Source organism: Porites lutea, chromosome 6, assembly GCF_958299795.1.
Source record: "Porites lutea chromosome 6, jaPorLute2.1, whole genome shotgun sequence".
Classification (NCBI taxonomy): domain Eukaryota; kingdom Metazoa; phylum Cnidaria; class Anthozoa; order Scleractinia; family Poritidae; genus Porites; species Porites lutea.
In genome coordinates, this window is record NC_133206.1 from 12,015,382 (window position 1) to 12,043,200 (window position 27,819).

At 39.4% G+C, this 27,819-nt stretch overlaps 1 protein-coding gene across 1 annotated transcript in view; it reads left to right on the plus strand.

The window, feature by feature from the left end:
- LOC140941028 (dynein axonemal heavy chain 3-like) overlaps positions 1 to 27,819 on the plus strand; it is a 62,581-nt gene that overhangs the window by 5,734 nt on the left and 29,028 nt on the right. Inside the window, exons 7-46 of the mRNA XM_073389975.1 lie at positions 210 to 285; positions 888 to 1,007; positions 1,621 to 1,746; positions 2,135 to 2,330; positions 2,749 to 2,802; positions 3,169 to 3,294; positions 4,480 to 4,616; positions 5,283 to 5,388; positions 5,878 to 6,056; positions 6,442 to 6,626; positions 7,215 to 7,338; positions 7,957 to 8,023; positions 8,354 to 8,440; positions 9,494 to 9,638; positions 10,503 to 10,714; positions 11,386 to 11,477; positions 11,992 to 12,106; positions 12,225 to 12,341; positions 12,935 to 12,988; positions 13,840 to 13,965; positions 15,016 to 15,152; positions 15,665 to 15,866; positions 16,153 to 16,284; positions 17,924 to 17,998; positions 18,091 to 18,205; positions 18,849 to 19,047; positions 19,456 to 19,564; positions 19,963 to 20,082; positions 20,697 to 20,867; positions 21,945 to 22,036; positions 22,235 to 22,436; positions 22,982 to 23,134; positions 23,492 to 23,569; positions 23,675 to 23,728; positions 24,395 to 24,613; positions 25,011 to 25,142; positions 25,405 to 25,519; positions 25,920 to 26,065; positions 26,669 to 26,830; positions 27,104 to 27,229. Coding sequence (XP_073246076.1) covers positions 210 to 285; positions 888 to 1,007; positions 1,621 to 1,746; positions 2,135 to 2,330; positions 2,749 to 2,802; positions 3,169 to 3,294; positions 4,480 to 4,616; positions 5,283 to 5,388; positions 5,878 to 6,056; positions 6,442 to 6,626; positions 7,215 to 7,338; positions 7,957 to 8,023; positions 8,354 to 8,440; positions 9,494 to 9,638; positions 10,503 to 10,714; positions 11,386 to 11,477; positions 11,992 to 12,106; positions 12,225 to 12,341; positions 12,935 to 12,988; positions 13,840 to 13,965; positions 15,016 to 15,152; positions 15,665 to 15,866; positions 16,153 to 16,284; positions 17,924 to 17,998; positions 18,091 to 18,205; positions 18,849 to 19,047; positions 19,456 to 19,564; positions 19,963 to 20,082; positions 20,697 to 20,867; positions 21,945 to 22,036; positions 22,235 to 22,436; positions 22,982 to 23,134; positions 23,492 to 23,569; positions 23,675 to 23,728; positions 24,395 to 24,613; positions 25,011 to 25,142; positions 25,405 to 25,519; positions 25,920 to 26,065; positions 26,669 to 26,830; positions 27,104 to 27,229 — 5,183 coding nt within the window. The remainder of the gene's footprint in view (positions 1 to 209; positions 286 to 887; positions 1,008 to 1,620; positions 1,747 to 2,134; positions 2,331 to 2,748; positions 2,803 to 3,168; positions 3,295 to 4,479; positions 4,617 to 5,282; positions 5,389 to 5,877; positions 6,057 to 6,441; positions 6,627 to 7,214; positions 7,339 to 7,956; positions 8,024 to 8,353; positions 8,441 to 9,493; positions 9,639 to 10,502; positions 10,715 to 11,385; positions 11,478 to 11,991; positions 12,107 to 12,224; positions 12,342 to 12,934; positions 12,989 to 13,839; positions 13,966 to 15,015; positions 15,153 to 15,664; positions 15,867 to 16,152; positions 16,285 to 17,923; positions 17,999 to 18,090; positions 18,206 to 18,848; positions 19,048 to 19,455; positions 19,565 to 19,962; positions 20,083 to 20,696; positions 20,868 to 21,944; positions 22,037 to 22,234; positions 22,437 to 22,981; positions 23,135 to 23,491; positions 23,570 to 23,674; positions 23,729 to 24,394; positions 24,614 to 25,010; positions 25,143 to 25,404; positions 25,520 to 25,919; positions 26,066 to 26,668; positions 26,831 to 27,103; positions 27,230 to 27,819) is intronic.

Below are 27,819 nucleotides of genomic sequence, written 5' to 3' on the forward strand. Positions count from 1 at the left end.
ATTTATTCCTTACTTGTTACATTTAATTGGTTGTTAATAGTCATCACTTTTTGTAATTTGTTGGCCACAAATCTAGTTACCACTTTTTGTAATTTATTTGTTAGCCACAAATCAAGGTACACAACAAAACTGTAGTGTTACCCCCAGAAACAAATAAAATTGTTATTTGTATTAACAGATAATGACCATTGCTTCCCCTAATTTTGCAGTTGATTACATACTAATGGATCCATGTGAAAGACAAAGATTACACATCAAAGAAACACCAAAAGTTTTTCCACTGAGGTATTTACTTATTATTCTATTATTTTCTTCTATCTTCCCTAAAACCTATAATTTCACTATAAAATAGATGTGGTGTCCAGGTGAAATATTTACCATAATATGCTTTTGTATGAAGGACGTTTTATATTGGCTGTCTTTTGACTTCATCAAAGTTTCTGGTTTGAGGCCTTAGTTTTTGAAGGCATACATGTACCCTCTATAAAACTACGATTTTTTAAATACATTAACACCTCAACTACTCCACAAACGCCCATGTGGAACTACCTTCCCGATACCACTTGTGACATAATTAGTTTTTTAGTCATGTAGAACTTTGATTCCTAACTTGTCGGGCTGATAAGATCTTTTAAACCATAGGAGCAGTCTTGAAATTTGTGTTCTTACCATGCCTGATTTTTTAAGGCTGTAAGTTTGCACTAGGAACAAAAGCTCAAATGGTGCTGGCCTTGAAAACAACATTTTTGATAATTTTGGAGATTTTTGGCCAAAGTTACCAGAGAGCAGTTCGACTAGCTAGCTATAATGTCAAAAAATTTCCATATGTTGAATGATGATGTTGTTGATGATGATTTCTGGATGTTGATGTTTTGTTTCTTCTTCAGGACTGTGAGAGCACCTGTTCCATGGCGAAACACATATCATTTAGCAAAAGAGTCCTGCACAAAGAATCTGTTCATTACAAATCCAGTGATGATGAAAATTCAGAACCTTTGGTATGACCGGTAAGTGGTTTTATTTTTAATGTGTAAAAGTTGTGGACAGATTTACAGACATACTGTATAAGACTCAGTGGTGAAACAGAGTGATGTCAGTCAGTCTCATTGACTGCTGAAGTGAGATGATGACTGCTTCCAGAATTAATCAAGTGACATTATCATGGGATACAAATTTTTCTTCCTTTTCATTGGCCTAGAGCCCACCACGTGACCTGCAAATAATGGTTTGCTCCTGCGCAATGTCATCCAACTGTGTTTGGCTGCAAATAATATTCTGGTCATGTGTAAATGAAACCACTCTTTTCTCCTTCTTTCGATCGTTCTTGTGTGAAAATGGCAGATTGTCTTGTTACCCACTGACAAATCACAATATTTTACTCAACCTGGTCCAGTAATAATTGTTAATATTAAATCGGGGATTGTTCATTTGTGATGGCTAAAACTTAAGAAGGGTGTTTTCGTTTGCTTGTTAACATTAATTTCCCCCCTCTCCCTGCTCAAGGTAGTCTAAAGAATTTTTGAATCTCAGGTAGCAGGTTTAATAATGTTGTGCCTTAGGTTACTTTTGAGACCAAAGTGGTGATTTTTAATCATTAATTCTCTGTTGTGTTTTATTAAGATTCTGTGATGTTAGGTTTGTTGATGGTGAAAAGCTGCTTGCCTCTGGCCTCCCTGTTACTCCTACAGAGTTTGAATCCCTTGTCAAACAGCAGTGTGCAACAACAAGAGAATTTCTCAAAAGAACGTAAGTATACATGAAGGAGGGCTTAACAGTTTTGAGTTTTATCTTTCTTTATGATCACACTGGAAATTTTTGAACTCAAGGGAGATGTGTCAAGAGTAAGGAGTGTGCCTCTTGCACCTCTGGCATGATTTTTCATGTTAAATTAATGCATTAGTTTATCTGAAAATACAGTTTAAAAGAAGAAAGTTTTCTACAATAAAATTCTAAACATGTCCAATGGTTTACCTGCACAAACCCAAACTGCTGAAATTGTCCCTTTATATAGATTCCTTACAATGATATTTAGTGACACTTAGTAATCTTGGTGTTTCAAGCAATGCGATTGGTTTGCTATCTCAGATTGTGATGTCACTGTGATGGACTATTACATCTGATTGATTATTTATAGATGGATTCCAGCATGTGCAAAAATCCTTATTGATGAGCGCCAGGAATGGATGCACTTGGTTCCCAACTCAGAGGGTGATTCTACCATCCTTGTACAGCAGTTCTTTGCATGTCTTGCAGCACTCATGTCCACTCAGCTTCGCAGCCTTGTTATCAACTCCCTTGCAGACTTTGTCAGCTTTTTAAGTTTCTACAAGGTAACTACTTCTTAACTTTTAACCTGGACAAAAGTCCTTGTGACAGTGATGCAGCATTTGTGATACTATTATCTGTAATTTCTGAGTGCCCTCGTAAATGGTGCAACCTTTTTGAAAATATCTGGCAGTTTTTCCCACCCTATACAATGTTGAAACTCAGCAAAAATTTGGGATACACACTTCCAATTTTGTTTGTGGTGTGTGGGGAAGGTAAGGGCATATGTGGTTTTAAAAAAGCTGCACAAATGCAAATTTGTTTCAAGGTTTTGTCCATGATTATAGCTAGAGATGGTGCAAAGTTGCTAGCTTATTGTCTTGACTATGATCGTGAAACTTACTTCTTTTATTTAGTGCCTACTAACAGAAGTTTTTTGTTATTTATCTTGATAATGACACTGTGAATAATTGTTTTCTCTAGAATGGGAATGATTTTGGAGAAACTTATTCTGACTTGGAGTATGTCAAAACTGAGGTATGTGATTAATAAAGCAGGGTTCATGGTGCGGTATGGTAGTGGGCAATATTCTTAATTATAAATAATAATAATAATAATAATAATTATTATTATTATAATTCATTAGTGCCAGGAACCAATAGTGTTAAACAAACCTCTGAGCTATGTTGTGAAGTTCCAATCCATCATGGAAGGTTTTGAGCTCCATGCAGTGGTTATCAGCATAAGATTTCTCTTTTTAGGGGTTAATGTTGAATCAGTGTGAAATGTTGCAAGAATTAATGGCATGATAAAAACGGCCCACTCCAGTCAGTGACAATGTTTTTGGACTTCAACATGGTTTCTTGAACTTTGACTCATTTATGAACTTCCTTTGTCTGCCAGATCATGACAGTTCAGCTGAAGATTGATGGTGGCAAGTTGACGTTTGACCCTCCATTCAGAGAACTGCGTGATATCCTGCTCAGACTTGTGACAGATATTGTGCAAAATGCAGCAGAGCTACCAAGGGTAAATCACTTACAGAGTTTCTAGAGAACCTTTTTTGGGCTGTTCAAGGAACTATATTTAACTGATTAAAAATAATTGCTTTGTAGTACCGCAAACTTCTTGAGCAGCATAATTGAAGTTAAAATGTGTTCTGCTACAACACTTTGAAAGATGTAAAACTCCAAAGTAAAAAATTAATCGGTACACCTGGCCCCAGTTGTTCAAAAGGTGGATAACACTATCCACTGGATAAATCTCTATCCAGTGGATAGTGCAGTTGGTTTCCCAAATACTTATCAGCTGGATAGTGATTTATCTGCTGGATAGCGCTATCCAACATTTGTACAAGCGGGGCCTGGTCCATAATAACTCATATTTAGGATTAACTAGTGGTGAAAACCATAGCACAATAAGATATTAAGAAAAAAGATGCAATAGACCTTTTTACCCATATGGCGGCCATATTGAATTAATTTGATTTTTGATTTTCTATTAAAAACATGGTCTTTCACTGTATATTTCTCGGAGGAAAGGCTATCATTATTACATCCAAACACGGCACAAAGATCTTTTTTCCCATTACAATCTTATTCTAAGAAAACTTTAAGAAAAAATGTCCCGAAAAGCGCTCGAAAATACAAACGAAATGGGCTCATGCCCCCTGGGCATCCTATAATACTCCTTAAATCAAATTAATTAAATATGGCTGCCGTATCGGTAAAAGGGTCTATTATTGTAATATAATAATAATAATATTATTTTATTATTTGGTATTGTGCAAATTAACATATATGATCAAATGCGCATTACAAACTATTAAAACTAACTAAAAAATATGTTAATTATCGAATTAAACATGAATATATCTGTAAATGACACCTAACTTAATTATTTAGTACTTAACCTATTACTTACAATAATTATAACTAAAACAAATGTTATATGTTTCATTAAAATTCATAAAAAAGAGAGTAAAATTAATATACACCTATGTATAATTAAAAATTGTATGCAAGTTTAAAATAATAAGTCTTAAGCTGTTTCTTAAAAGTATAATAGTTGTCCTGTTTCCTAATGTCCTTCGGTAAAATGTTCCAGATTCTAGGGGCGGCTACTTTGTCTTTATCAAAGAGTTACAATGTAGTATGGGTTTTTCAATTGTGACTGAGATATCATTAATTTTGTATATTCTATCTTTTTCTTTAGGTTGAAATTGAACTGTTCCCTGATATGAAAGACAAGAAATTGTTTCTTCGTTCAGTTCATGTTGAAGAAGCGCTGGTTCAAGACCATATGAATGAGGCAGTGGATGTGTTCAAACTCAACACAGTGGGACCACAAAAGTAGTTGTTGTTACATTTAACTTTTTCACTCCTAGACCACATTATTTATGGCAAGATTATTTGCCACTTCTTTAACTACTTCGCCTCTTCTTCTGTTGCCATGAGGCCTTAAACACTTCTCCGCCAATCTTCCCTTTTCGTCAAACAAGCACGGACTTGGTCCCACAACTTGTTGTTAAATTTAACTTTTTCACTCTTAGACCACATATATGTCAAGATTATTTGTCACCTCCCTGCCTACCTTGCCTCTTTGCATCCTGTTGCCATTTGGCCTTCACACCTCTCCACCAACCTTCCCTATCCCTCAAACAAGCTCTGACTTGGTCCCACAACCTCCATCCTGCCTCTGCGGTCTCCTTTTTCTACATTCTGTACTATCCAGCGCAAAATTGTCTAGGGCATCCACTGTTTCACTATTCATTCTGTGGACAAATTCCAATAATGTTACCATTTTAATGAAACCTCTTTGGAAGAACTTTTGCATAGTACTATCTATTTCCTACGTTTTGTACTAAAAAAGGAAATTTGCATTTTTAGTAAACTGTCTCACTTTGCCTTCTTTCAGGAGTGAAAGGATAAATACTACTTACTGATATTGCCATATTTTTTTTTCTACTGCATAGTGTTGAGGTGGGGATATATGCAACAATTCTTTTTATTTGATAGGTACTTGAATACATACAAGAAGTATCAAGATTTGCTTAACAACAAAGCAGAAACAGAAATAAATGCTTTCATTCAAGATGAGCCTGTACTGCTTGCCTTGTCCAAGGTACTGTTTTTTTTTCCTGAATGTTGCATTGATATTATAAAATGTGAAGATATAGGTTTATTATTCAGGTACAGTCAGCCTCTTTATCTAGCACAATGCCAATGTCTGTCGTAGCAGGGTGTAAGCAAATTTTTGGCTTAGCTTCTTTCTGATAATAATTACCTTTGTTAGTATGCCTAGTATTGTTTACCGGTATGTCAATTTCATTTAACTTTTTTCTTTTGCCTTGCTCAGGCTTTTCAACATTGATTTCGCGTTTTGCATTTTATTCTGGCCGAATTACAAAGTTTAGGGTGGGCCATGGCCCAGCCCAGGTTTTGTATACACCTGTGGCAGCAGCAAAGTCTCAACTAATGGCATTTTTAGACCTTCACATCACGTTGCCAACATACTTGACTAGTAGTCTTGCACCGGAACAATTGCTGTTGGTGACTGAACTCTCACCATCTCTCTCAGAACTTAACCATGTATTTTCCTTCTCTCCCCCAGAAAATTGATTCTTATCAGAATCTCTCCAAGGAAATTGCTTCGTTGCATATTACTGTTCCCCTAAACATGCTCTGCTTAAACTGCGATGATGTCAATCAAGAGTTGTCTGCCCGAGCTGCACGTCTGGCTGACAAAATGATCCATTATGTTGTAGATCAGAACAGAGATAAAAACAGAGGGTAAACTTGTTTGAAGTGTGACACTTTCCACTAATCAAATGCACCATCTTAAGATAATAGACGTCAACTTGAAATAACCACTGAAGCTCTCCATCATCAGTCTTTTTTAGAACATTTCAGTTTTATAAGTGAAAGCAAAAAAGTAGAAATGACAAAGTAGAAATAAGTGAAAATCAAACGTTTTTCTTGCATGCCACAAATAAAATAGTTTTCAACTTGAAATTTGGTTATGGTCTTTGATCTCAGCAATTTGTTAGTTATCTGTCTAACCGTCTGAGACAGTTGTAGGTTTACGAAAAAAATGAAAACAGGAAAATTAACAGCTAAAAATTAATAATGATAATGATAAAAGCTAATTCAAAGTTATTTGTACTTGTATTTGTAGACTGTGTAGATCCTACGATGAGATTTCAGACAAAGTCCAAGAGATGCCTGACAACACAAGTGACTTGGTTGCTCTGACACAATTCTTGGAGAACGCCAGTTCTGTTACTGTAGTTAATTTGCAGACTGCTGTTGATGAGGCCGGGGAGAGATTGTTGTTTTTACTGGAATATGCCACACTTCCATGTATGTTACCCTTTTTTACTCATTTGATATTTCCTAACTTACTGGTAGAGTTCACCCATGAAGTCTCCTGTTCGTCTACGGTCGTTTCGCCTACGAGTCGTTTCGCCAACGTCCTGTTCGCTAACTTCTGACGTCGTTTCGCGTACGTGTTGTGTCGGTTCCCTAAGTGCTTTCGCCTGATCAGTGGCTGAAAGAACGAGGTATATACGTGCGTATCGCACTTTTTTGTATCATGGCTGAAAGAACGAAGCATATACATGAGCAGCGTTCGTTCCACTTCTCAGCGGAACGACATAAGTCGTTAGCGAAAGGGACGTTAGCGAGACGACTCGTGGGCAAAACGACCGCTCACCCTCCTGTTACTCAGTGGTAGAGCATCTGTTCTTGTAACCAGTGTGTGTGTGTGTTTGACTCCCCGCGTTGGAAGAACTCCGAGTTTTATTTTCACAGTCGCCTGTGCCACTTACGAAGCAAAAAACCATCATTCTCCATACCTATTGACTTATTTTTGGGTTACATTTATAGTTGTGGAACTGTAACTTTTATTTAATTAGTAAGCATTAACAAAACATCGCACTTGCATTTCAGACGAGGATCTGAAATTGAACAGCACTGTTTTCCACTGGCCTGAGCACATTCAAAAGATCTTTGAGCTTAGCAAAAACAGGATTGGACATAGAAAGGATCTGGCGATGGATGAGGTCAAGAGAAAGTAAGTGAATATTATTTTGCAGTGTAACGAAAAGCTCTTTTTCTTTTGGCTGTTTTGCGAATTTGGCAAATTCTATGATCACTGGAGAAGTAAACATCATAGCAGATCTTGGTACCAAGTTCATCAAAATAGCTACTTTGTGGACCGGTCAGAGTTCCTTTAGAATTTTTTGTTAGGAGGAGATTAGCTGGGATCGCGGCAATGTGAAAATTTTAGTAGCTCGCAAATTCAGATGATGAGATTTTGGATCCTTAAAGTTCTGTTAAAACTATCACTTAAGGAACTGTAAAGGTCATACTAATGGCTTGCATGTCTTGAAAAATTTTACGTAACAGTTAGTCTTCCACGCTGTGCAGCAGGAAAGGTCATTGCGAGACTACCCATCTAGCCTTTTCTAGGCGTCCAGATAGTCGAGGGTGGCGCGAAATGGAGAGCGGAGAGGAAAAAGGCAAAAGGAAGGAAGAGGGGGAGAGTGAGGGAACCTTCCCTCTCTCCCTACCCCCACCCCTCTCGCAGTTTTTTGGCTAGACAGTCTACGATCCATCTCATCGCTCGCAGATCATATAACCTTATATAGAAAACGTCATCGTAATTAGTCTTTCTTTATTTTTTGTCCAGGGTCAAGGCATTTGAAGATAAACTTAATGGTTACAATAAAGAAGTTGAAGCATTTAGAAAGAAAGAGGCAAGTGATTAAGACGGAAACCACCAGGAAATTGAGTAATTTTAATTTTCAGTGGACAAAAACCTTGTACCAGAACATTTTAAGCCACATCGCATTCTTTCGTACACTTTTCAAGTTTATAGCCCTCGAAAAGTTGTAAACAAGAATGCAATATGATTGAAATTATTCTGGCACAAGGTTTTTGTCCAATGAAATTTATAATTACTTAATTTCCTAATGGATTCCATCTCAAATAACTGTTTATTTTTGAGTGACGTGAATATTGTGTGTTTTTATCTTTCATTTTATAGTTTTCTTCGAATGTTCACGTTGTTTCTCTTTTGATTTTAGATTATGGCAGTAGATGAAATGAAAAAGAATGTTGAGAAACTTGATGAACTTGAAGAAGCACTGAAAAATGCACAAGAAGAACTAATTGTAAGTTAAAATTACACTGCATTACTCAGGTTTTAAATAATGAGTCATGTTCGGTAGTTTCATTAGAATTCATTAACTCGAACGGAGGAGATATATTATTCCTCATATCAGAAGCATGGAAGAAGGAAAGAAACGAGTTTTTTCTGCGGGATTTAAACTGAATGAACAACTCCTCTTTAGCTTTCCTAGCTGATAAGGTGGGAATGTGGGAGTGTTTTTTTTTGTGCTAAGCCACTGTTAGAGAAAATTGCAGCGAGATCTCTATTTCAGTCATCTCCATTCTTTTCGCGTATTGGCTGCTTTTGTGATCTTCGTTTACAGCCACGAGCGACAAGTCCCGCCAGCTACTCAGGCTACTCTTACTGAGCTACGAAGAGACACATGGCATGCTTGATCATTTACATGTACTACTCCTTCTTATGTACAGCTGTATCAAGTGTCCTACTTTAATACTGCTAGGATTAGTGTCCTACCCAGCTTTTTTTGTCCCGTCACGCAAGCTCCTCCTCAGTCAACAACGGCTGCGTAAAAAAGACTATGCTCGGATCAGCAGTGATTGAAGTGTGTTGTGTGGCTATAAAAAAAGGCTATTTCCGAGTTCAAAAAACCCTCACTTTCAAAACGAGGCTAAGTGCAAATTTTTACCTGTTATAACGAGGTTCAACTGTATGGGAATGAAAAATCATTTTCAACTCAGTGGTTTGGTACTTAGCCTCGCTTTGAAACAGAGGCTTGAGGTAACCCGGTTATGTCTTATTAAAGGCGTGTTAGACCTTTCACTGCCAAATGTGGCCAAAGGTAAAATTCGACAAAAAAATCCCAAATTTCATTTTGTGAAATTTTGAAAAACAAGTAGCACCATGTGTAAGTACAGGTAGAGAGGTTTCATTTGAATGGTCACTCAATAGGGTTTCGTCCACAGACTCAAAAGTTAGAGCTACCTTACAAAACTCCATCAAGCACTCTGGCAGTGAAAGGGTTAATGAAATTAGAAAGATGTAGCTGTAATATTCTTTATTTTGTTTACTGATGTTGTTATACTTTGCTTTGTAGCAAGTGAATACAGAAGAAGAATTGTTAGAGTTTGAGGCCACACAGTTCCCGATTCTCCAAACTATGATGGCTTACAAAGAACCTTATGATAAGCTATGGAGAACAGCCTTGTCTTTCCATAACAAACATGAAGCCTGGCTTAACGGTAAGCCTTGAGACTGTCCTTTTATAAAGTAATGAAGTTGGCTGACCGGCAAAACGCAGTTACATTATGTATTAGTAAAGATAAGTAGTCACATTCAACATTTCAAACAGGCTGGGTAAACGTTCAGTAAATAGAGCAACTGGAAATATTAGATCCGGCAATGAAAGACGTGAAGCATGAAATAAAAAGCACTTACAGTTCTAATAGTGCCTGCGTGGCATACGTACCGCCCATGTAAATATAGCAATTAATGCCTTTTAAGCCTGAGATGATATACCTGTAAGTTAGTGACTAAAAGCGAAGTCCTTGTTTTCCTGGTCATTCGATTTTTTCTCGGTAGAGGTCAAGTCTATCCATTTAACCTCACAGATTCTCCATATACAGTGATATTAGGGAGCTTAAGCAAAGACAACGGCCACGGCCACGGCTACGAAAACGTCACTTAAAAAGTGAATTCGCGCTGCCTCAAACTTAATCGCGCTTATTCCATCTCGTTTAATTCGTCAGATGTTGGCATATTTTTTTGGAGTTGAAGGATTGTATCAAAGTTCAGGAAAACGAAAAGAAAATGATTGTTTAGTGTTCCCGTCCTCGACAAAGCGTGAAATTTGGCACTTTCACGTTGTAGTCGTACAACGACAGTTAAGAAATGTTCCAAAAAGGCGCGATGCACGTGCAAAGTTGTTATTTTGCCATTCTCGTTGCCATCGCAGTCGTCGTTGCTTAAGTTCCGTTTTGTTAAAACACCGACTTAAGCACCGTTAGTGGTCTTTGCACTCCAAGTTTCCTCGCCGTACAGCAGAACAGAGAGCGCAAGTCTTCTATAGGACGACTAATCATTCTACTTCTGTTTGCTTTCAAAAGGGCCATTTACTGACATTAACTCAGAAGAGGTTGAAGAGGAAATTGGCGGCATGTACAGGACAGTGTTGAAACTGACCAAAACCTTCGGAGATGCTCCAGGACCAAGAAGAGTGGCTGATAGCGTCAAAAGCAAGATCGACAAGTTCAAAGTTCACATCCCACTCTTGCAGATTATTTGTAATCCTGGCCTCAGAGAGCGACATTGGGAACAGGTAAAAGGAATGTCCACTCTGTTGATAGATCTCTTTGGGGAAACAGTAGTGCCCGATCCAGACCTTGAGATAAGGCGGGGGGGGGGGGGGAGGGCGGTCATCCAGACCCTTTGATAAGGGAGGGGCCCTGGACCCCCGGGCCCCTCCCCTGGATCCGCCACTGGACAGGACTGTCATTTCTAGGTGGTCATCCAAGCCACAACTTCTTTCTTAGTGCTTTTAGAAAACTGAGTATAGGTCAGGCGCCCGGGATCGAACTCGCGCAGACCATCTTTCTACGTATCAACTAAGCTACCCCTTCGTGGTAATCAAAGTGGAATTCAATTTAGTTTTGGTGTTTCACTAATAAAGACCCTTTGCAGTTTGAAAAACATGTGGAGTAATTTCATACCCTGTTTAACTTACAAACATACATAGTTGCTTACAATGTTCGCTATAACGTGGGACACAGGGATACCATTAAAATCCGTAGATATTGTAGATATACTTGGCACCCAAGCTTGGGGAACGAAACAAATCACCTTGAAGTTCACGGATGAATAATACCGTGATAATACACTTCTTCTGACTTATTTCCCCAAGAGTGGATCCAAGGGTGAATTTAAATACAATAAATCGAAATAATTTGTTTATTGATGAGTAAGGTAGATATATTTGTATGGTTGTTGCAGATGAGTGAAGTTGTTGGGTTTGACATCAAACCTGAGGCAACAACATCCTTGTGTAACATGCTGGAGTACAACCTTCACAAACACACAGAAAAGTAAGTTTTAAATTACCATTCTAGCACTTCTTTTTGCGGCGAGCAGGACGCTTATCTTTGGGTCTCCTGTGGTACTTCGGGTGTCCTGTTGCAATCTGGAATTTTGTTTGCCAGGATGATTTTTAGCAAGTATATCCAGCGGTGTCATCATGACTTGATTTCAAATCGTAACACTCTAATTTCGTCATTTTTGTTACACATTGTAGAGCGCGCAAACAGTTTCAAATTATTTTCGTTTGGCCAATTAAGACCCAAATCACAAAGAACTCATGATTCTAGGACTCCCTTGTTGTCCTTTATCCCATAACTATTAATTGACCGAATCGGAGGATCTGTAATTAGCAAAATGCGTATATTAGTTCATCGTTTCTCAGATATTTTACTGCCCAGCATCTGCTCGCAGCATTTACAATTTGTAACCTCTGGTTATATTTACGTAGTTTTTTTTTAAAATGATGGAAGGGTTTAGCAAATGTAAATGATGTAAGTAACTGATTAATCTGTTTCCTTAAAGACTGGATGAGGTAAGCGGTGCTGCTAGTAAAGAATTTGGTCTTGAGAAAGCCATGGAGAAGATGAAAATTGAATGGAAGGACATGTACTTTGAGTTCACTCCTTATAGAGATACGGTAAGTAGACAAAGGCACAGCAAGCGTTTGTAGTAAATTACGTTCCCTGTTCAAAAAGTTAGACATTTGCTACAAGTTTTTATCTGATCTCAATTTTTTCTATTGCTTTACTTGTCAGGGTGTATCCATTCTCTCTGCTGTGGATGATATACAACTGTTGCTTGATGATCACATTGTCAAAGCGCAGACCATGAGTGGATCACCATTCATTAAGCCTTTTGAGGCAGACATCAAGGTTTGTTAACTTCGTCACTGATGCTGTGTACATTGTCTCAGTACAAATAATTTCCTGGCCACTCCAGAAACTTTAAGGGGAATGGGTACAAGATTGCGGCGCAATGATTTCTGGGATCCTTTGGGTGGAAAAGCTTGAGTTATGATTGGTCGATGTTAGCGTTAGGTGTGATTGGTCAAGGTAACTATTAACCAATCATCATAAGTAATGCTTGCCCACCCAAACCATCCCAGAAAACGTTGCGCCGAAAGCGTTTGCTTCTCAAAACCTACTCGAAATTAAAAGATTTGGTTTTTTTGTTTTAAGGAAGTGGATTTTTGTGATCTTATAGCCATTGGATAACAATAGATAACTGCTAGATTTGGCTGAGATGCCATAGCTCTCTTAATTGTATTTCGTCTTTTGAACCGCTGTATGTCAAGTCCTTTTAAAGGGTTATTTTTTCTACATCATAATAACGTAATTTTTCATCTCACTGTTCTTCAAATGCTGTACCAGACATCACAAAGATCAATTAGTTGGGGTTCTTCTCGATGCCTATTCCTGCGGTAGAAATTATATAATGCATTTTTTAAAATCTTTTCTCACTGCAGGAATGGTGTGAAAAGCTAATCGAAATGCAAGATATACTTGATGCTTGGCTGAAGGTTTGTTTCTTCGCTTTTAAAATACCATAATTAAATATACAATGTAGTATTAAGCTTGTTATCGGTGGTACGTGTGATATTGGACGTCCTGTGTGAGCAGAGACTCCTTTTTTGTTGTATGGACTGGCGTACGTATAGTAAGTAGCCTCCGCCGACAGTTGTCCCACGCATGCGTGAATTGAGTCAGGCGATGACGCGTGTTTAATTTAGCGCGCGATCAGTCCGAGTGAAAAAAAATAACTGGATAAAACCACAACTTTTTTGTGTTAAGTCTAAAAACGTGCGTTATTGTTTTCGCTAGTCTTACAAAGCGTGCACATTAGATAACACGACAGCAGATCGAGGTATTACCAAACCAGTCAAAATGAGGTTAGAAACCAGTTATTTTCAATTTATTTGTCCAAACTTTTGGGTGGGGATAGACGGTTATCAGCATAGGCTTCTTTCCGCACGCAAGTAGTTTTGTGGAAAGGTAACCCCTGCTCTCTAGGTACCTGCGAGGAATTGCGAAGGGAGAAGTTTTTTTTTCTCTTTTTCTCTTTCTTTCTCAACAAATATCCGTCATATTTGGGTAAAAAAATTCTTACATAAAATTTTCTTAATTGAATTTCCGCGTCGGGTTGTTAGTTAAATCTAGAATTTTCTTAAAAGTATGATTCATGTTCAATGTCCATCTTTAAACTGAACGCTACTGCACAGTGTACTATGTGTAGTTCTCTAAGTTTTCTGGGAAACTACCCACCTATCCCTCCCCTAAGCTAACATTAACACCTACTTCTCACTTAGGTTAAAATGATAGCTTAGGGGAGGGGTAAGTGGGCAGTCATTGATCTTCGTTAATTCTATTGTAGTGCCAAGCAACATGGCTGTATCTTGAACCAATCTTCAGTTCAGAGGACATAATGGCTCAGATGCCAGAAGAGGGACGCAAGTTTGGAATAGTAGACAGCTACTGGAAGGACATCATGGGAGAAGCAGTAAGTGGCCAACAGACCTTATATTAGGATTGATGAGATAAAACCAGTGCTACTGTGGTATTCCAGGGAGCATACAAGTGATAACATTTGCCAATACGAGTAATCGCGGTCGAGTTTGTGTATTTTTGTCAAAACGAGACGACGATATAAGTCTTGCAAAATGTCCAGTTCGAGTTTCGGGAAGTTTTACGTCAGTATTGCTTGCTGTAAGGACTCTACGTCGCTACTGCATCCAAAAATGCAACAACTATCACTTCCACCCATAATTTAAGATGAAGAGTTCTTCATTTTCTTTGTCTAGAATAAACAAATTCGACTAGTTACTACGATTTCTTGCATTGGAAGACTTTGTCATTTGTTTGCCCCCCTGCGAAACCACGTTACACATGCTTTTGTCCCATTAGTCTTTAAGCTCATGTAAAGATTACGGGTATCGTGAGTTCCCCAAGATAAGACTGAGTCAAGTTATTTACAGTCTTAGGATAGTATTGGCCTTTTTAATGTCGCGTGTGAGATTGGGTAGGTGTTGTTTCGAATTGAACTATGGGACTGTTTTGGGACCGCTATCACTTCTTTAATGGCTCCCACCTTAGTGCTGTGCAGGAAGCTGGGTCAAAATTCATCCCCCCAAGTATTCCTATGGTCCAATTTATCACAACTCTGACCCAGTCGCAACAGAAACCTGTAAATGAATAGTATAACTTACAAATAAGGCAGGAAATAAATTTAAGAAGAAGTCATACGACAGTTTTTAATTTTAGTAGACATCTTTTGGATGAACAGCATCCATCGTCAGTACATACAGAGCCTGTTAGTGGCTTTATCTTATCAGTCATAATAACACCCTTCTTATTTTTGCCTTCTACAGCTCGTGACAACTTTATCCTCATCATACTTAATTGTTAAGTTTCAAGGAGTTCGCTTTCACTAATTTTGCAATCGTCGCAAACGACATCAACATATTCTGTAAGAGGTCCTTATACATATGAAAGTTTTGTACAGTCCCGCCTACTTTGTACCTGTAACATTTGATGTAAATATTTCTTGTAGGTGAAAGACACGCAAGTTCTTGTGGCAACCGCCCAGCCTAACATGCTGGGAAGACTGAATGAATCCAATCAACTGCTGGAGGAAATTCAAAAGGGTCTTAATGCCTACCTGGAAAAGAAACAACTCTTCTTTCCAAGGTAAATTGTCTAACAGTCCTACATTAGTTGAAAATTGGCCCGCTCTTCCTCATGCATTAGTCAGGGTCCCTGAACATCAGCTCTTCGTGGTTAAACGAGCAACCACAAAAGACGTTGGAATCCTGGTGCAGAAAACTTGGGGCCAGTCTCCTTGTTTTTGGAGTGGCGAATAGTGCGATGTTGAGAGATTGTCGCAACAATTCTTGGAGACAATTGGCAGCAACTTCTCAGTGTATCATTTCCTGGCCAAGAAAAAAACGTCTGTCCGTCGGTCACAGAAGCTTTATTAAACCGTGAGCACGGTTTATTTGATGCTACAATAGGCGACGAAATTGTTGCTACATGGTCCTCAAATGGGGTAACTTCGCAATCCACACCCCTCCCCTCTCCCCTCCATTCAAAGTTGGGATGCAGGTAGCTCGAACAGCGGCACAACAATGCATTGTGAGGGTGGGGGAGGGAAAGCTTTATGACCTGTCGAGCTCTCTTAAATTAGACTCTTTCATACTCAGGTTTTTCTTCTTGTCAAATGATGAGCTGTTGGAGATTCTATCCGAGACCAAAGATCCATTGCGAGTTCAGCCGCACTTAAAGAAATGTTTTGAGGGAATCGCCAGGCTTGAGTTCACGGAAGATCAGGAAGTTGTGGGAATGATTAGTGCCGAGAATGAAACAGTACCATTCAGTACTAAAATCATTCCTGCGAAAGCAAAGGTAACACCTTTAATGTGTAAGAATTTGCTTGACCTGGCTTAACTGTAATAAAACCTACAACCAAGATGTTCCTGTTGGCAGGGAGCATCGCACTTAAAACGCGAAGTTCTTTTGTTCGAATCTAGTTACGCAAATGATTAAACCCAAACTAACTGAGTGATTATAATTGCCTCCTTCACCTTTTTTTCATTTTCTGCGCTGTGTACGTTAGAAAACATTTTTCGGATTTTCATTCTTTATGATGTGAAGGTTGTGAGATAACTTCAACTCTGCGTTGCATTTCTAGGGCATGGTTGAAAAGTGGCTCTTTCAAGTTGAAGAAGTCATGATTAGCAGTCTGAAGAAAGTTACAGAGGATGCAGTAAATGCTTATAACCAGACGCCTCGCGGCAAATGGGTGCAAGAGTGGCCTGGGCAGGTAAGATGCGCAATTAAATACAGTCAACATTTGATTTGTGTTTGTCATGTCACTGCTCTGTTCATCAGCACCTAAGTTCGCCTGATATTTTAGCAATGTCTCATTGCTACTGCTAGAACCATGCAGATGATAAGATATCTACTATAGGATCTAAGCGGATCTTGTAGACACTATGTGAGGCCTGTGTCGTCAAGTCGCAATCTTACAAGAGGTGTTAGAAAAGCTAAGTCAGTGATGCTATAAGAATCCCTCATCTTTCCACCCTGCAAACTACAAAGTGCCTCCCCATACATCTTCACCCGAAAAAAAATAATTATTACTCTGAGCACGCTGTTACTTTGGGTTGTGACCTATTAGATGGGTGTCAGATTCAAGACTTTTTTCAAGTATAATGGTTTACATCAAGATCACTTAGCCTGCGTCGCAGACGTTATTTAACCTCGGTTGGTAACGTCTGCAAGGCAGAACCGATGTCCTTTTTCCGGACCCCCAAGGGACTCAACGAATTACCGAAAGAGCGTTTCGAATTTCCTAGCCTGCGTAGCAGGCGCTTGAAAGTAGTGGGCACAAGATGCAAGGAGATTATTTTCCGTAAGAAAGGTTTCAGTCAGGACATCGCGCCAGTTAGTAATATACCGCAGTGCGCAGAGTTATCCATATTAGATGTTACTTGCCAACAAAATTGTAAATACAGTAGTCACGTGCGCGCGAAGGTAATTAAGGCGAACAAGTCATTATTCGTATTAGGATCTTTACGTAAGGAAGGAATGTCCCAGGAGGAAGTAGATCACCTTTTTAACGCAATAGTTTTACCAAATTTTTCTTACGCTCTGCCGGTTTATGGTGCCTCAGATTCCGACCTTTCTGTAATACAGAATTTTTTAGACCGGTGTATGAAAAGAAAGTTTATGTCCAAGAATGTAAATATCAGGGACTTGCTAGAGAAGGCGGACAAGACACTCTACAAAAAATGATCGAATGACCCCGAATGTCCGTTCTTCCAGTTTTTACCTAGGGAAAAGAACACGAGGTGCAATCTTAGAAATACGTCAGTCTCTGTCCCCAGAATCTACACTGACAGGTTTAAGAACGTTTTTAGTAACAGAATAACTTTTAGATATGATATGTAAATAGTTTTTTGAGTTTATATTGTAACTTAGGATATGTAATTTTATCTTAAGAAATAAAGATTATTATTATTATTATTATTATTATTATTATTATTATTATTATTATTATTATTTATGAGAGAACGGGCGCGCGCGAGGAGGAGACAGGCGAGGGGAGAGGGAGCGTGTCTCCCTCGCGCGCGCCCGTTCTCTCTTTCGTCCACAACTTCCAAGCGCCTGCTATGCATGCTACGAATTTCTTTTCATCCTCATTGGAAAATTGACAATGAATTTTTTTAGCAAGCCAATCATGGCTCGTACTCAAATCCTGGTACACAGGTGGAGGCTTAGAACAAGGATTTCGGCGCTGTTTCGCAGAGGGACTTAACAAGAATTTAGTTTCGTCTGTGCAGCAGGCTAAGATCATTTTGTCACTTTGCATTTGATAGAAGTGTAAAGGGGATCTGAAGAATGTTACTTTAATGCTCGAGTGTATGTATCCCATTTACATTACTTTGCCTTTTCTTTAGATTATTTTAGCTTGTAGTGGTATATTTTGGACTGCAGAAGTGTCACAAGCAATTCTGGAGAAAGATGGCTTAAAGGTAAAGTAGTTTTGGATGAATACTAGTAACGAAACGTCTTTGTTCCCGTTATTGTATATGATCGAACCTTTCTGAAAATCATTGTTTTTCAGAGCTATTTGGAAAAGTCGAATTCCCAGATTGAGACCATCGTGGCCCTTGTCCGAGGAAAACTGGACCGTGGTATCAGAATCACGCTTGGTGCATTGACTGTGATTGATGTCCATGGTAATGTACATGTTCAAGCTACTTGCATAACTTCCTCTTTTTTCAGCCCACTTCTACCTCAAGGGCACAGGAAAAGAGAGACCTTGTCTAGATTGACATGAGTCAAAATCACATCAATTTGTTTCAGGTTTATGGTCTATGCGACGAATAACACAACTTTTGTTATTCAGCATTTAATAGATTATTTTGGTGTTCATGCAACACATAAATGACATTGTCACCGTTAGCTTCGATTACAGGCTGGTTCAAGTTCACTGCGGAGACTACGTATATGTACTTGTTGGTTTGTGAAAACTGAAATGTTCAATTTTCTTGTCTTTCGATGTTGGTCAATTCATGTCGTACCATTTTTCCAGCTATTTCTTTGAAAAAAAAAGTGCCTTTTGACCTCTTGCCCCCACCCCGCAGAGGCTCCCGCTGGGTATTCCACTAAAAATAAAAATAAAAAATAAGGAATAGTGAGTGCGCGTGGTACGATGGGAGAGAGAAAGGGCTGGAGCTCCTCTTCCTTTCTTCCCCGTCCCATCATGCCCCGCGCGTTTTTATTTTTCCCTCTCCTCAGCCTCCCAACGACACAAAGCGACCTCTGCGGAGGAGAGAGCCTTTTGACACTTCAGTAAGCAGGCGTTTTTCTTATTTCCAGCTCGTGATGTCGTTGCAAAAATGTGCCAGGATGGTGTAAACAATACAAATGATTTTCAGTGGCTGTCACAGCTCAGATATTACTTTGAAGACAAAAGGACAATTGTGCGAATGATTACCACCAGTATTGACTATGGATATGAGTACCTGGGTAACAGCGGGCGACTCGTCATTACACCTCTCACTGACAGATGTTACAGGTAAGTTCATGAAAAGCACGAAAATTGAATGGAGAGTCGACGACTGCAAGACTAAATTGTATTTTTTTTGGTGCTAGGGAACTTTCCATGCCTGTATTGCTAACCTTCTCAACTAAAAACGATGAAATTTGCAAAATTTCGATCCTTTTACAACACTGCTCATTGTTAAAATGAGTTTTCAATGAGTGGTGCCTTAGTTGTAGCAGTTTAAATCCACAAACGAAAAAGGCTGCATTCAGGTGAAATCCTCAGTTTAGTGTGATTAAATATAGAGTGATCATAAAAATGAGCGCTTGACATACGCTGCAACGTATGACGTAGTACTTATTTTGAGCCCTGAGGTCTTGTAAAATAATGACAGGCGTGTAGTGCAAGGTTAAGGTTACAATAATCGTCTTTCTTATGCAGAACTTTAATGGGTGCTATTAAACTAAATCTGGGTGGAGCTCCTGAAGGACCAGCTGGAACAGGAAAAACTGAGACCTCTAAAGATCTGGCCAAGGCTGTCGCTAAACAGGTTTGTTTTACTTGAAATTGTAGAGCCCACTTTCTCAGACGGAGCTTCCCTTAGTAAATTAAATGAGTCAAAGGCGTCAAAAGATTTACCTTTTTATGTTTGGTTGTCATTTTCCTACATGAAGGTTTGTTAATTACGAGTGTTTAAGTCAGAAAACTTGAAGTTTCTTGATGATGGTAAATTCAGTTTTTCATATCCGCGAAATTCCCAGAGAAGAACGAACCTAATCTGGGCTTTGCTAATTACTGTGCACACCTGGAGTTGCTGTCTGCTTAGATAACGTTTTTAAGAACATTGGACAAACGCTTGGACATAGATTTGATCTACAGAAAAAGACTTTTGTAGTATGATGAATATACGATTTGCTTTCATCACTGCTTTCTACTCATTATATGCAGTGCGTGGTGTTTAACTGCTCGGATGGACTGGACTACAAGGCAATGGGAAAGTTCTTCAAAGGACTAGCTCAAGCCGGTTGCTGGGCCTGTTTTGATGAGTTCAACAGGATTGAGCTGGAGGTTAGTGATATCAAGTCAACATATCATAAGCGATTTTTCGGTCGTTTCACGTACGGTCTGTTCGCGTACGTCTAGAGTCGATTCGCCTACGATTCATATGTTGAAGCTCTTGTTCCTGATCCTTGCAGCCTAAAAAGATAACCATACAACAGCCAACTTCGATGCGATTGTCTAGAGAAGCATCGCGCTAAAACACGATAGTTGAAATGTTTAAAACTTGATTATCGGAAACTGGTCGTTTACGAACTGCAGAATGTGAGAATCATATTTTGTTAAAATTGTTTTAAAATTGTTGTAATGATTGTCATAGTACGCGAAAGGATTTTAAGATGTAGGCGAACTGACATATTAGACGTAGGCGAATCGATTCTAGACGTAGGCGAACAGACCGTAGGCGAAACGACCGCAATTCCATTTTTCGCACTTAAACATTTTCAAGACCACTGAAACTTGTATTTTGAATTTATTCATCTTCATTAAGCGAAGCTAAGACTTTTTATCCACTGATTGGTTTCTTTGATGCTGAAGTTTCAACGTGATTAAATACCTTTTGAATTGATATTATTTTGGACAAGGCGATCGATTAAGACTTTCATTTGACGTTATTTTGACAGGTACTGAGCGTAGTAGCGCAGCAGATTCACACGATTCAGAAGGCCATCGCGGACAGGAAGCAAAAGTTCATTTTTGAAGGAACAGAACTTGTTCTCAATCCAACTTGCACAATGTTTATCACCATGAATCCTGGTTATGCAGGACGACAGGAGCTACCGGATAACCTTAAGGTATGATACTTTGTCAGATCGAGTTCATCGTAACTCGCCCAAGTTCGCGTCTTTGAGACGTGGCCATTAGGGACCTTACGAAACTACGACAGCAACGGCTACTTCAAAAAGCAATAGGTTTAGTTAGCAAAACAAAAACTCTGCACGTGCATCACGATTTTTTCAAATTTTAATTTTTTTTGAGGACGGGAACGGCAAGGCGATAAATTCTACCATCTCTGTCTGAACTTGGGCGCGGCCCCCTCTCCTCAGCTCCAACATAAATTCCCTTCTTTTAAGTAACTGTGCGACTTGGAATAATCGCGAAATGGTTGGATAGGATGCGGAGTCTATCTGATTTTTCAGCGAGGTTGTCATGGACGTCGCCGTTGTCTGATCGTAAGGTTCCTGTTTTGCAGTTGTCTGTGCAACTGGATCGTTGTTTTGTCGAACTGCACTGTGGGACTGTTATGGCGGGAAAATTTTGACCCAGTTTCCTATGCAACTTCGGTATAGTCATCAAAGAAACGATATCGTCCCTCAAACAGTGTCATAGTTCAATTCGAGTACAGCACCATGACAGATAAAGAGCAAAAGGAGTCTTTGTCACCTTGACCTTCGTTCGAGTGGGTTCTGGGTTAGTAAACAAGTTGCACTTTTATGAAACCCAGTGACCGGCGAATCAGACGAACCCATCTTGGTCGGCTTTGAAGATGTCAGTGCTGCAGCGTACAGGATACGAAAAGGAATTAAAAAACATCGACCGAGTTCCACACGCGCTTGCAGTGTATATAACCCAGTCATTCGGAACTTGATTGCTTAGTACGGTCGAACCTTTGCACAAGGGCCAGCTTGTGAATCGATCTTGTGTCCGCTATAGGGAGGAATCCATGGTAAAGAGGCTACACTAAGAGTGAGTGCATCCGCCGGGAAAAACAAAAGTAGCCGTTGTGAAGAATAAGCACTGAGTTAGTAGAGATCCCACTGTATTGCTTTGGGCATCTTTCTTCTGTCCTTTTGCGCGCATGCTCCAAACCCAGTGCATAGATGGAAGCCATAACGTAATAATTGTGTTGAATCGTTTGTTTTTCAATGTAGGTTCTCTTCCGCACTGTGGCCATGATGGTCCCTGATTACGCCTTAATCAGTGAGATCTCTCTGTATTCCATGGGATTCTTAGATGCTAGAAGGTAATCTTTTCTTTTACTCTGTAATTCCATTATTCTCTTAACAAGATGTTAGTCCTCTGCTGGTTAAAATGGATATATGTTGGCGTAGTGTACACATTTGATAATAAATTAAACTTGTAAACTCTGTTTACTTCCCCTAGAACCATAGTGCACGTACTGTACATGTGACTTGGCGTCTGTTTGTTTGTTTTAAAATAGTTTGGCACAAAAGATTGTTGCAACATATCAGTTGTGTTCGGAACAGCTCTCTTCCCAGTCCCATTATGACTATGGCATGAGAGCGGTCAAGTCTGTGTTAACCGCCGCAGGGAATCTCAAGCTTCGCTATCCGGACGACGATGAAGCTGAGCTTATGCTAAGAGCTGTGCTCGAAGTGAATCTCGCCAAATTCTTGGCACAGGTAACTGTGCTTTTTTGTCTTTCTATTATTTATTAGCTTGCTCGCAGGCTAGCCTCGAGTCATTTCCTTATGATTCTTCACGGTACCTGGAAAGGTATAACAATCATTCTAATGGTGGTCATTTAGTTGTAAGCACCCTTACAATCCTAACATTTACACCAGGGTCACCCCCTCACTTTGCCATAACCCTCCCCCCCGTCGCCATGCAGGTCCTTTATTGAACTATAAATGTCAGTATAAATGTAATTTGATTCCCTTGAGACACCTAACAGACCGTAGAAACTCGTTGACCAAGTGTTCGTTCATTCCAGATCGGTTGCAAATAAAATAAAAGCCGTTTTTAGGTAAGGAGAAAACCGTAGTGTACGGAAAAAAAACACTCAAACGTGGTTGAAAACAAACAGCAAACTTAACCCACATATGAACACCAAGTCGAGTCAGACCCCAGTCGCGGAAGGCGAGTCATCTTACCGCTAAGCCACCGTTGCTTCCTGCATAATCCTTAGCATGGGATGTTTATTCTCTTTTTGCTTTATAATTTTCAGGATGTTCCTCTGTTCGAAGGCATCATCTCGGACTTGTTTCCTGGCACCAGCTGGCCGAGCCCTGATTACGGAGTTCTGATGGATGCTCTTCGAGAAAACTGCAAGATACGCAACCTACAGTCCACAAAGTGGTTCCTCAAGAAGATCATTCAGGTATGTTCTCACTTGTCATCCATTGAACATCGCATATTAGACAGAAAATTCCTGGACACCGAAAATATTATTCTTAACTTTTTGGTAAGCTTTAAATAAAGGTGGATTTTCTCTGTCGCGTAATTTTTAGGTGCGTAAATAAAATAGAGGCATTGTGTAGAAGGTCATGCGTAAACGTAAAAGTTGAACCTCGATCAACTTTTACTTGTACGCGTAACCTTTCATACAATGCCTCTATTTCATTTACGCACGTAAATTTTACGTCCGTTCGCACGGAAAAAATACGCGACAGTGGCAATCAACCCTTAGGGTTAAATTCTAAGTAGTCGATGGGTCGCCTTTAATCTTTTTCCGTAGGTTTATGAGATGATGATTGTCAGACATGGCTTCATGATTGTTGGTGACCCACTGGGTGGAAAAACAATGGCATTCAAGGTAAATTTGAATGTTTTCTTTATGGTGTGATGAACATTCGGAAAGGCTTTTTATAAGCAAGCGCCTGTTCTCTGATATAAATTTTGCGTTGTTGGTTTTGTTTAGGTTCTTGCGGATTCAATGTCTGATCTTCATAAAGGAGGATACCCCCATCAAAGAGTAAGCATTTTGCAATCAGAGACACTTTACTGTAAGACATTTTGCGCCCCTCATTTTTCCGTCGAATTTATCTTAAAATCTGTAATTTCCCTGATATCCTAGATGTCTCAGCGTGGTAAAACTAAGAGGAGTACGCTAGTTCTACATGCTTGAACTAGCGACACACGGCAGAATAGAGGCTTTAAGCAGTCGTTCTCTATGTAGTTAGACCCTTAAACTTTTAGCAGTGAGAAACCTGTTTTCGTGTGTTCTATTGAGTTGAAATAGTTATGCATTTTAGTGACCGTCGTTGATAACTAAACTATCCAACAAGTAGTATGTAGAGAGCATTTGGAACTGTTCACAGGTAGCAGCTAGATCGTTCTCATTCCAGCAATATCAGTGTGGATATGCAATGCAATGCCTTCATCGATTGTCTTATCCGAAAGCTGACAAGCGAGTGACAATGAAGAGAATAGTCGCTCGCGATCTGTTTCTTTGCTTGGTGCTTGTTGCTTTTGCCAAACCAACCAAAAGCAGCGTGCTTTCCCTTCTTTTTCTAAACCAATCAAACTAATTAATCCAGCTTTGCTTTGCTTGATTTGTTTGTGTCACGTGTCTTTCAGGTTTAGTCCTCTAGAGCTAACACGAAAATTCGTTTTGATTTTCTTCTGTAAATTTTTCTAGGTGATTTATAAGATCATCAACCCCAAGTCGATAAGCATGGGTGAACTCTATGGCTGCTTCGATCCAGTTTCCCACGAGTGGTCGGACGGTGTGTTAGCCAACTCCTTTAGAGAGCATGCGTCATCAACTACAGAGGAAAGAAAATGGCTGATCTTTGATGGACCTGTTGATGCAGTTTGGATTGAAAACATGAATACTGTGCTTGACGACAACAAGAAAGTACGTCTGGGCCGAATGCGCTTAAAATGCCTCTTGAACAAACAACTAGAATTAGATCGACAAATTCCCAGGCTAAGCTTGAAGATTCCAAGAATAATTGCCCACTTAAGAAGTAGTTGATTTTGTTTGCTAAAATCGTGCAGTTGACATGACAACAGGTAATTTTACCGAAGCGGTGAGCAAAAAAACTCGTGGCTCTTAGAGAAAATAATTGATCCACTCTGAAATAACTTTTACAGGTAGCAGTGGTCATGTCCTCTTTTCTTTTGTTGCCCTTAGTCAACTGTTCCTCGCTGTATTTTTAGTAAACTGGTAAGTACATGATAATGATAAGAAAAGTAACTTGAATTATCGTTTTAACCTTTTACTTTGTTTTTTGCTTTTTGTTTTGCGACAGTTGTGTCTGATGAGTGGTGAAATCATACAGATGAACAACAGGCAGAGTTTAATCTTTGAACCGGCTGATCTGGAACAAGCTTCTCCTGCCACTGTTAGTCGATGTGGTATGATCTATCTGGAGCCTCACCAGGTGAGACACGTGGCCTTGGCAGCGTAGGTTTCTCATTCTTAAAAGTCAAGTTATACTCAGCAGCCTTACGTTTCTTCACGTTCTTCATCTTTCAAATCAAACATCACACAAAACCAATACCTCCTTGAATTTTTTATTTTGTCCAATTAACCTTATAAGGAAATAATTTTCATGTTTTGCTTCCCATCAAAGCAACACCTTAGTTTCTTTGAAAAATAAACCTTTTCCCCAGTTAAGTATTTTCTTTCTGTTCTCTTATTAGCTTGGATGGGAACCTTTGATGGAGTCTTACCTGAACATACTTCCCAAGAGTCTGACCGCTGAGCATTTGGAGACTATCCGGGCGCTGTTTATGTGGCTCATGCAACCGTCTTTGTGTAAGTTATAGCTAGAGCAACTTTGAAGTGTGATGTTGTATTTTTGTGACAATTTATTCACTCTATGTATGACTTAATGGTTTACACAATTGTATTTCGTTAATGACCATGCGATGAATTATGAATGCGCTTAGAAAAGTTTTTCGGTGAAGATGTATAACCTAGAGTTTGTATGGACCGAGAAAGCGAAGCATTATGTGGGCTAAAAAGCCTTGTCGTGCGGAAGCAAAGCAGGTGATCCTGAGCGGATAACATATCTCCATCATGCCGGCTCGTGTAGCATAAATCACAGAGCAAGGTTTCTTCCATCGTTTCCCCGCGCTTTCATTCATATGTTAAGAGTGTTTCAATATCGTCTGATGTTGATGATTTTCTGATTTTCTTTTACATTAATTATCAGCTTTTCTCCGCCATGAGTGCAAATTTTTCATCCAAACATCTGATATGCACCTGGTGAATTCTTTTATGAATTTGTACTCGTGTCTGTTGGACGAGATAGCTGCGCAGGAGCATGCTGAAGGAGCTGACAGGATGTCTAGCTCACAGGTATGTATACGTCATCATCACGTGATGTACTTGTCCTGTTTGAAACTGTTATAAACACTGTTGTCAGTTTTCTCTCAAATTCAGGATTGCCATGAAAATAGCACTTCCATTAAGTCTTTCGTATTGTACGTTATGCCATGTTATGTGACGGGTTTCAGTTATCTTCGCTTGCAAGATGCGGCCGCTTAAGATTGAACTTTGGGTTTCAGTCAGACTGATGTTGGATCCATTGAACTCAGGAACAGTAAGGGTGACCGAGTGCATTGTTACTCGATGAAGCACTTCCCTAACGTAGAGAAACTTGTTAACGAACCCATGCAACCCGAGCTCTTGCACTGAGTGCAGTTTTATATGGCATGAAGTACTGAGGGGAATTACCACCTCCCCGAAAAGGATACTAGTCTATGTCAGGGGTATCCCCAGGGGTTGATGGCCTTGACTTATACACTTTGTTGGAGAGAAACAAGGTAGACCAAAGTTTTTTGTCCAAGGAAACAACATAATGGTTTGAAACCAAACCACGGATCAGACAGACCATTACGTCTGCAATTAACGCTGTGCGCGAGTTTTACTGTATATCATTTAATAACCTTCCGATTGCAGATCACAAACTGGCTTCAAGGCCTGTTTATCTTTGCCATGGTTTGGTCCATTGGTGGTACCATAAACGGAGACAGTCGAAAGAAGTTTGATGCGTTTTTCAGATTGCTGATCAGCGGAACAGATAAAGATCACCCTAAGCCCAACAACATTAAGATGACAAAGGTAAAGAAATGTTGTTAAACTCCTAAACCCATAGTTTTAATTGCTTACTTCATCTTTTGTAAAACTTGTATTTAAAATTGAATAATAGTTTAACCAGCCATGGATATTGTATACGTTTCAGAAAGCAACAGAATTTAACCAGTGCTTGTTTGAAGTTTTTTGGTCCATTAATCGACAGTTATCGATGGCAAATTTTCACCTAATAAACTTTGTTATTTTTGTTATTCAAATTTTCAACGTCAATGAAATTTAACTGCTTTTTTCGTCCTGCAGCAAAACGTGTTTCCCGACCGTGGTACTGTGTATGACTTCTATTTTGTAAAACAAGCCAGCGGTTCATGGAACAACTGGATTGAGAGAGTGGACAAAGCTAAGAGCGTCATCCCCAAAGACGCCAAGGTAACGCGCATTCTCACCCTTTTTTTAACGTAGAAAAGAAAGTTCTTGTGATGGTTTGCTAGATACCGTGTCTAGAAAAAAAGGTCACTTAAGCAATCTTATGCTAATAGTTAAATTCCTTTCTGATGGTCTCCTTGAGGACAGTTTGCGATCACCTTCCGACGTATGAAAGTTTTACTGCAGATTTCAGCGATTGAGGAGAGTAATTTGTGATTGCCGTGTTTGTGCGCTGCTTAACTTTGTGACTGGTTTAAAATCTAATGCCACCCTCTCGACCAATCAGAAGAAAGTCCCTAACGTATGCAGACACTTGCCCGCTTTTACTCTCTAGGGTTTTCCCGCGTTTCCAGCTGGCTGCATGTATTGCTCTGAGCTTTGATTGTTTCATCAGATATTCTTTATCGCATTTTATGATCGGCCTTGAGTGATTACTACGACGCTGTGAAAAATTTTGCTTCGCTTCTGGTTGTTCTGATCCTAAACCTCTAAGCACTGACTAGACTTTGGAAAAAGTTCTTTGTCCTATCAAGTATGACCTGCGGGACAGAGGTGGCCTCTCGCGACCTCGTGGCTTGCTTAGGGCAGTTATG